Genomic DNA, 10010 nt, shown 5'->3' on the forward strand with positions numbered 1-10010 from the left:
TCAAAGGTCGTATCCGGTAACCTGCACATTACCAGAATTCTTTGCGACATATAATGGTCTGAAACTGGCAAATTTCCTTTAAACTTTGCGATTATCGGAATTCTGACTTCAAGTGTTTCGGTTACCTTACAAATTTCGGAAACTGTCGGATGAAGGTGAGCAGTGCTGTGGCCATGATGAGCTGGCGGCTGGTCCTTACACGAAGATAGCGATAGCCTAGGTCAAACGACTACAGGACTAGACTCCCCTTTTATGTTCTGTCCCACTTAACACAAGCAAATACTGTATATTACGTGAGTATGCTAACATGAGTGGGGACGATGATGTACAACTGCTACAAGTGTTCGTGAAAACTGATGCCATGAGTAAGACTGGACAGTCAAGTACGGAAATAGACAATGGTACGAGAAAACGTGAAACTCATTCTAGTGTGCAGAGTGTGGCGAGATCATTGCCCATCCGTCGTGTGACCAGACTGAATAAGCTATGTGAGTATTAAGGTCAAAGTTTACTCCTCGTTAAGGTGTTGGTGTTCTGTACGCGTCTGATGGGAAATTTAAAGCGGCTAATATACTTAACCATAGACAGTATATGAGAGATCTACTCTCCATGACTCGGCACACCTAATTTACTGGACATAAATTACAGGGGGGGGGGGTGGGCCGGTGTTTTTCGAAAAACCGCTGCGTAAAAAATAGTGACCCTTCAAAAGTTCATGCACAAAAATTAGTGACCCTCCCCCTTATCCGTGCATGAAAATAAGTGACCCTCCCCTGTTACTCAATACCCCCCAAAAAAACCCGCAATGTGTTAAAGACCCCCTTCTGATTTGCTATACTTTTTAAGTCGCCCTCCCGAAAGGAAGGCAAAATGTGGCCGATATACACGTTGTCCAAAAAATATCAAATCATATGTGTGTGATAATTCATGTAAATGTACTTTGCTTGAAGTGGCAGGTAAAAAGTGCATGCCTGTACAAAAAATGTAATTTTTAGATTTTATCGATAATGTTGATTCACTATACATGTAGTCGACTATAAGAAAACTACGAACGTGTATTTTCCAGTATAAAACTAGCTATATCTGTTCATATACAGATGTTTAATAACTGATATAGATATACTTGATTAGCATGGGTTGTTTACAAGTGCACATGTGAACAAGATATTTGATTTTGGAATTTCTGTCAAATGTTGATCCACTATACATGGGAGTCTATGACAAAACTATACATGGGAGTCTATGACAACACTGTCAAAAAATTTTCAGAATTAAAAATTTGCACTATTTGTGCATATATGGACCCTCAATAATTGACATAATTGTGCTTGATTAGAAGAGGGTGGTAAAATGTGCATCTGTGTACAATAACTTTGTTTTTGGAATTTCGCATAAAATGTTGATCCACTATACATGGGAGTCTATGACAAAACTGTAAAAAAAAATTTTCAGAATTAAAAATATGCACTATTTGTGTATATATGACCCTGCCTGAATAATTGACATAATTGTGCTTGATTAGAAGAGGGTGGTAACACGTGCATCTGTGTACAATAACTTTGTTTTTGGAATTTCGCATGAAATGTGGATCCATTATACACTGTAGTCTATGAAGAAACTATGAATAATTTTTTTTAAATACAAAACTTGGCAAATCTGTGTATTTATGTATGCTTGATTATTGATATTTATGTTCTTGATTAGACTAGAGTGGTTACAAGTCCATGTGTGTGTAAGAAATTTGATTTTGGAATTTCACCGAAATGTTGATTCACTATACATGGCAGTCTATGGTGAAACCCTATGAATAATTTTTTTCAAATACAAAAATAGGTAAATCTGTGCATTTATGTACACTGAATTATTGGTACTAATGTTCATGATAGACTAGAGTGGTTTCAAGTCAATGGTTGTGCAAGAAATTTGATTTTGGCATATCACTTAAATGTCGATTCACTTAAATGTCGATTCACTATACATGGCAGTCTATGATGAAACTATGAATAATTTTTTCCAATAAAAAAATAGGAAAATCTGTGCATTTATGTGCACTTGATTATTGGTATTAATGTTCATGATTAGACTGGAGTAGTTTCAAGTCAATGGGTGTGCAAGAAATTTGATTTTGGAATTTCACTGAAATGTCCATTCACTATACATGGCAGTCTAGAGAAACAATGAATGAATTTTTTTCCATACAAAACTTGGATGAGCAAGTATGTACAAAAAACAAAACAAACCAAAAAAAACTGTGCATTTATGTACACCTAATTATTAGTATTAATATTCATGATTAGACTAGAGCGGTTTCAAGTCAATGGTTGTGCAAGAAATTTGATTTTGGAATTTCACCAAAATGTTGATTCACTATACATTGTAGGCTATGAGGAAACTACAAATAACTCATAGGTTATCTGATCCTAAATTGCTATTCAAAAGTTGTTCGACCTGAAGCTTCCAGTTGTTATTGATGACACTATGCACTATTCTGAACAGTTTGTATTCTGTCAATGTCCTCAAAAAATTAAAAAATGTATATACAGCGACATGAACGTTTGACACCGACGTATACCCAATGTATTGTCAATGGGAGAATGATGTCAAATAAGTAATCTCCCAATTGTTATTGAAAGAGTTATTATAGGGGACAGTTATGCACAATAGTGTTGAATAAGTAGAAATCATGACAACTTAAATCAATGTGGCTGCTTGGATCATAAATACATTGTTTATTATACCTGAAATTTGCGCCCGAAGGGCGCGCCGAAAATGGTAATGGCAGAAAATGAAAGTGCCAGGAGGTATTTTTTCTTTTTTCAGTATTCCATAATGTGCACATGCAATTTCAGCTTTGATGCATGAAAAAAGGTGACCCTCCCCCATAGGCTTGCACAAAATTTTATGACCCTTCAAAAATGCTTGCGCGAAAAATGGCGACCCACCCCCAAAAAACACCGGCCCACCCCCCCTGTAATTTGTGTCCAGTCCCTAACTTACAAATAACAAGTTTTGATCCTGTAACATGTTAGTAATGAATTACACGAAAATATAATTAAGAATTAAAAATGCTCGTACATAATTGCTCATACAGGACATCTTCCACAAACTCACCTGGGTCAAGCACTTTACAGTTTTTGGGCAGTCTAAGTATAGGGATAAAAGATGACATGATTATCAATTATATGTGTTTTCTCCGGCAATATCGCACTTTAGAAGTCATGTGACAGCATGTGAAATAAAGAGACACCACTGCCATTTTCTGTGGTTTTCGTTTGGTGAAGGCTATGTAGGGCGCCACAAACGGCGATCATTAATTGCCACCTACTATCAACGCACTCTGAAGTCCTATTCAGATACACTGTTTTTTAAGAAAACTCCCGAAAACCTACGCGCGGAAACAGAAAACAAGGAATTGAAATTCGCCACGGCGGAAATTTTACATCAGCGAAAGCAACAGTGAAACTGTACGCGTTATACGCATTGAAATTACTATACCTAAAATATAAAATGAGGACGCAGACGAAGAGTTTAGGACGTGCCTCATGTCTTGAAGTGTGAAGTCGGGATTTACTATTCCAAAGTATTAAAGATAATGATTGCATGTAAAAATGTTACCATGTCAAGCAAAACTTGCAACATCATACAAACAGTATCGAGAACTGCGTGCAAAGGAAATTATTTATCAGCGTTAGTTCATGTTAGAGCTTGAATGGGGATTTATTCTATGTTAGTATAAGGCAAGGTCAACAGAACGATCTGGTTAGATATTGACAAATCTTTTGATTTATAACTTTGGTAAGTGCTGTGGCATACCATAGAACATTGCTGTTGCCTCTTTGATGTTGGTGAAAAGTTTCTCACTTTTCGTCTTGTTTCAGATAATTTGTTTTATGATAAAACAGTGAAAAGTGCAATACAACATCCTCTCAGTTTAAATGAGGTGTTGAAACTAAAGTAATAATTCTAAAATTATCGTTGAGTGTAATCCATGTCAATGTCATGTCATACTTTGAAGGTCATTGATAAACTTACGGTAGTATGTACCCCGAAAGTGAAAGACTTAAACGTTTGCTCAAACTTTCCTCAATGAAGCTTTCGACTAATGCATTCAATCCGTGGCATTATTAGGCCAACGGAATTTGAATGTCGAAATCGAAGAAGGAATTCTGAAATATCGTCATTTTTCATTCTGTGTTGTCGTTTTAGAGTTGGCATTTCCAACAACGGATTTTACATGTAACGCCGTTCATTACGCGGCCAGCTTATATATGATGATCATATTAGAGAACGAAACGCGTATTAGCTCGAAATCCAGCACATATGCAATGTTCGCACGAAACAAGTGAGAAGATTTAAAGACCATCGCTTTGCAATATGCTAGGAAGAAATCGAATATCGAAATTTGGTGTAGAACAGGAAGTTAATGCGTTAGTCAATGTTTCATTTGTTAAGGCGGAGCCTCCTTGTAAAAGGGCGCGAAGCCGTGGTTGCGTTCACCGTGTAAGTGGACACCAAATAGGCAACACGCGGGCACATGCTCCAGACACTGCCACTTTTTAGTTTTTTTTCCGGCCACAACAAGGCAGAAAACTGCCAAGCAGTCAGTGCGAAGCTGCTGCCGATCGAACTCTGTGGTTATATTCAAATTCTAACACGACTGGAAGATGATTTTTAGGAAATTCGAGCGTTTGTGTTGGGGATGACCATTGGCGGTTTGAACGGACTGTGAACTCTGTTTGCAGGATTAGCAAAAGAAGCCAAAAGGTTGAGATCAGTTTGTGTAATTAATGGTATAGAAATCAAACATCATACTGGCCAAGTGTTTGACTGGGAGGAGAACTCAACTAATGCGAGAACCTGGGATTGAAAATTGCGGCTTTAATGTTGACCTTGACCTGGCGTCGCAAGTCGGACGGCTATGCCAAACATAATAAGTTTCAATTTAAATGAAAGTTTCAGTCAGGCATATTTAATTACAAACCAGTTACTCTGCTTTGTTTCCGAAACAGACGGCACATGGTCACCATGCTCCCTCCCCCTCCCCAGCCCAATAGAGCTGTTATTGAGTTGCGTCCCGGGAGTTGCGTTTGCCAGTCTGAGAGTGGACAAAGTTTCAGGGTACCTACTTTTCGGCTAGATGCGTTCCTTATTCAGAATAAAATAATTGATGGGGGTTTATAAACACGTAATTAATTTGCAGTTCTCTACAGCTCGATATCTTTCTTACTTTCTTTTTTCATTTTTCCCGGGATCAACTTGAAGAAGTGCCTTTATGTAACTATCATCGACTGACAGCCGTTCTAGATCCATAGCTGTCCTTGTGCCAGACTTTCAGATCAGCCTCAGGCTGAGTTAACAGCGGCTCAGCATAGACACTAACTTTGCAGTTTTATCAGAAAGTATCACAAGGGCAGGAAGGAGCGCGCTTTTTACATGTAGACACCAGCTATTGAGGAAACCGTTGACAGTATAGGCGCGGATGGATGTTTTGTCTAAAATGTATCTGTCTCAGTGAGACGGGATTATCACAAAAAATGTAACATTGTCGGGACCAAACCAATATCGAAAATCGCATATCCGAAATAAGGGGCAGTGTATCAAATTGCAATATTCGATTTTGTTTCACGCATAAGACAGAACACGTCGCACAAGAGCAACTACTTCATGCGCAATATTGCTAGTCAACACTCGTAAACATCAATTTAAAGCCGATTCCACACAAATGTTTTTCTCTTTCAAAACTAGAAAGATGCCTGGCCGCCAAATGTATCGCGCACCTCGCGCAATTTAAATTTTCGTATTCGTTCACAAAATCGCAGCGGTTAATGTAAATTAGCTTATAAACGTCATTTCCTTGGGTCTGAAATCTGTGACAAAATGCAATTTAGACATAATTTATCATGTCTTTCTCTGATTTCCACATCGAAATATGGTTGGCCTAATAATGCCACGGATTGCACTCTCTTACCAAATCAAAAATAAAAATCAGGGGCAATCATGCAAAATTTGGTATCAGAGATACAAATATACCTGAGATTTCTCGATATTTGAAACTAAAAATTGCCGCCATCCCTGTGTTATGTCTATGGGTAACATACAATTCTTCGATTTTCGAAGAACTAAGGTAAAAAGTTTTCCTACACGAAGAGCTTTAAAATGAGTCCCCACAAGTGGTAGATCAGAAAAGAATTGTACAAGTTTGACAGTCCGAGTATTTGTCCCCAAGGCGCGTTCTACCTTAAACCATTATCGGGTTATTTCATGGCTTAATTGTTATCATCCACTGTCATGTCAAACTTACAGATTGCCAACGAATGTTTGACATTGTGAAGAATAAGAACCAGATCGAAAAGATGGGCCGACTTTTTGAAAGATCATGTGACAACCTGGTGAAACGCTTCAAGGAGGACAAGCTAAAAGACGATGGTAAGTTCCTTGGCTGTTACAGGAAGCAACGTCTGAATGTTCAGTCACTTGAGAGTTCGTCATATGGGTACAGCATATGATGGCTATCTCGTAAGGCAAGTTCCATTGTTACTCACACCACAGAGAGACATACAGACAGAGTGGCAACACTTGCATGCCTTTTGTTCCATGGTCGTCTCGGTAGACTATTGGCTTTTCATATTAAAATGAGCTTAAAAGGTGTTAAACTTTTTGGAGCCTTGGTTTGTGGTTGATAATTACACGAGATTATGCGAAACATACGACGAGATGGCATCGTACTGCCAGTCGCGTAGCAACCATAGTTACTTTGTGAGCTCTCAGGCCAGAAACACTGCTTCAAGCCAATCAAAACATAACACGCCAGCAGTTTCATAAACATGTCCTTCCTTAACGCACGTGTAAAAGACGGTATGACTGACCGTAAACCATTGAGTAAAACCAGACAGTATCGATAAAAGACTTTCAAATTTGGTTCAAACACACTCATTATATATTCATAAAAATATGAGAGGAATTTTTAAAACGGTAAAACCCACTTTCCTGAAGCTCAAAACTCTCCCATTTTCGCCAGCACATCAATTCCGATCAGCACCACACGACAACAACAACACAAGCTTTGTCGAACATACTTTCGCTTAACAATTAGTGAAAATCCGAAAATTACCGAAGGGTGCATGGTCGGCACTCTTCGGAAAAGAGAGCCAAGAGCTTCGTGAGGCGAGGCAAACATGGATTGCTTACGTAACCGCTTCACGCCTTAAACAATAGCTGTTGCCACTCTGTCTATGATATTACTCTGTGCTCACACATACAATACAGTACATCTGGTAATGCAAAGACAGTAAAATATATGAGTGAAATGTCGAAAATATACACAGGTTCCGAGACAATGCTCGACAAACTCATTCACACTCAATCCTGCACATGTTGTTCTCATTAGACACACCCAGTATCATTGATACTGTTTACACACATATAAGCTTACACTTTAATAGCCATTGATATTTAAGTACATTTTTCATTTTATACACGATGCTTTTATGATAACTATACTTCTACACGATACTACTACATTTTAAAGCATTAATGTTTCCCATATGACGAGCTGTATATGTCATTATTTGTCATCATTATGTTTTGTTCTAGAGAAGATTTTCATACTGAACAGCCTCTGTCAGGATCTGCACGTCTATCTCAAAGCTGGAAAGCGTCGTCCGTCTAGAAACAGACAAAGAGCTGGCGATGTTGTAAAGCAGGAGGAAGATGTGAAATCTGCCAATCAGGAAAATGCTGGCCAGTCTAACGTCGGTAGAAAAGAAACGAGAAAAGGAGCAAAAAGAAAGAGGGATCATGAAGTGACAAGGCAAAGTGATGAGCTTTCCCAAACTGCTTGTAAGATATGCAAGAAAGTATGCAAAAGTAAAGAAAGTCTTAACAAACACATGTTCAGACATGCCAGAGATAGAACAAACGAGAGTCGAAAAGTTGATGGTTCTGGAAAGGTAAGGAAGAATATCATTGGACAGGTCAAAGGTCATCACATTGGTAAAACGTTTGACTGTAGTGAGTGCAGTAAAAGATTTAAAACCACTCGTGACCTGACAGCTCACAAGATAGCCAAACATTCCTGCAGCTGTGACGTGTGCGGGAAAACTTTCTATCGCAGGCAATCCTTGAACCAACACATGAGATGGCATAAAGTCGATAAATCTACCACCGGTGATGCGTCTGACAAGGTTTCCGATAACCGTGAGCTTGGTAGTTCGTCGATTGGACGTTCAGATATTTACCCTCATGAATGTTTGGTCTGTAATATGAAATTCAAGACAGTAGACATGCTTGAAAGACATGCAGATGGACATTCGTATGCCAGGCTACCGAAATGCCAAATGTGCAAGAAGGCCTTGAGAACAAAAGAGGAGGCCAAGGCACATATGGTGACTGTTCATTCTACAAAGCTCCATGAATGCAGCGCGTGTTCAGATATATATTTGGATGAACTCACATTGAAAAAGCATCAAAAAGATAGCCATCCTGGGCTTAATGTTGAGCAGTACAAATGCCCAAAATGTGGCGAGGACATGAAAGAAAAATGGAAACTAGAAATGCATGTACCAATCCATGACATCGATGAAGAAGGAGAAGATGGCGACGGGGGCAGTCAAAATAATTCAGGTGAAACGCAAACGTGTGAACCTAAGAAACTCTTCGCGTGTAAAATTTGCAAGCTAAAATTTGTCGGGCCTTGGTCTTGTATACTTCATATGAACAGCGTCCACCAGACAGGTCCAGTTAGGACCTGCAACTTTAAATGTACTCACTGTCAACAAAATTTCGGAGAAAGAAAAGCTATGGAAATTCACATGAAAGAAAGACATCCAGATCTGTGTGAGAAATGCACTGATCCAAACTGCAATGAAATATTTGCGACCAGTGACCATCTTGCAATGCACATAAAACTTCATCATGATGAGAAAGGAAACAAACCAGATGATCCGGTGAGAGACATTAATAATCAAAGTGGCAGTGACACTGACTCCGTTACTGAATGAGACCGTGACTGACGTCAACATAGTTTTATAAGAACACAAACATACCTTACACAATTAGTTGTAAAATTAAAAGCGGCAAGAGCTACTTATGTGTGGATAACAGTTCTTTTGTGTGCTTATTAACAGTGTAATTTACATTTTCCTGTACACAACAAGAAGATATTGTACGTTTTCCTGTATCCAACAGAAGATAGCAGGTAAATGAAGAAAATTAATATGCTTTTGTGGCTAAATTGACTGACATGACAAAGGTCCAATGTATTGATAATGATGTACACTATCTTAAGATATGTAAATTTTGTAACTATACTACTACACATTTGCAGCATTCGGATTGGACATTGCCAAGTTTTGGTTTATTTTTTAACCTTGAATTTGGTCCCTTTTTCTAATGTCAAGGTGAAAGAGTTTCATGGTATGGCTTATTTCGTGAATTTTTAATTGCCAATTAAAATAGAATAGTAAGGTTTGGTTTATTCATATAATTTCAATTACACTTTTTTCAACTGCTAGTGATGTACTTGCCAATTATGTTAATGAATTACTTTGTATCACATTCACATATTAAAAAATATATTGCATCAAAGTTGGTGTATACTTGGTAGTGTAGCATAATGAACGCCTACCTATAAATACGTTTATAGTAGTACCTGTTGCTAGGCAGCATGGCACAAATCGACATTAAGTTTGCAAGCGCATGACATTAGCCATGTGCAACATATATGGAATTGTTTACAGCAAGATACAAGTAAGAATTGCTAAAGCGGACAATGTAATTTTCTTTGTTTAAATTACTGTACTGTTGTCAGCGCCAGCTGCTACTCTCTGCTTTGTAATGTATTAGTGCTGTATACGTTGCCAAGGTAGAGAGGTTACGAAAGTATATAAGAAATGAACCAGTGCTGAAATTGCCAGCCTTTTCCTCAAGACTGCAGAGTGTAGCTGAACTACAGCAACTACTACTTTGAGAGTTTTTTTCCAGTCACAGTGGACATTCCTCTGTCAACTTAA

The 10010-nt window shown here is 38.3% G+C and overlaps 1 protein-coding gene across 1 annotated transcript; it reads left to right on the top strand.

The window, feature by feature from the left end:
* The first annotated feature begins 25 nt into the window (after nucleotides 1-25).
* Nucleotides 26-9585, top strand: LOC139139136 (zinc finger protein 606-like). Its single transcript, XM_070707940.1, has 3 exons — nucleotides 26-488; nucleotides 6304-6426; nucleotides 7594-9585. The coding sequence occupies exons 1-3, from the start codon at nucleotides 308-310 to the stop codon at nucleotides 8997-8999; spliced, it is 1710 nt and encodes a 569-aa protein (XP_070564041.1). The 5' UTR covers nucleotides 26-307; the 3' UTR covers nucleotides 9000-9585.
* Nucleotides 9586-10010: the final 425 nt, after the last annotated feature.

The sequence above is a fragment of the Ptychodera flava genome, chromosome 8 (assembly GCF_041260155.1).
Source record: "Ptychodera flava strain L36383 chromosome 8, AS_Pfla_20210202, whole genome shotgun sequence".
NCBI classification, from domain to species: Eukaryota; Metazoa; Hemichordata; class Enteropneusta; family Ptychoderidae; genus Ptychodera; species Ptychodera flava.

Coding starts and splice junctions, on each gene's coding strand:
- LOC139139136 (XM_070707940.1), top strand. CDS start 308: ATGAGTGGGGACGATGATGTACAACTGCTACAAGTGTTCGTGAAAACT. Junction 489..6,303: donor GACCAGACTGAATAAGCTAT/GTGAGTATTAAG, acceptor TCAAACTTACAG/ATTGCCAACGAATGTTTGAC. Junction 6,427..7,593: donor GGACAAGCTAAAAGACGATG/GTAAGTTCCTTG, acceptor GTTTTGTTCTAG/AGAAGATTTTCATACTGAAC.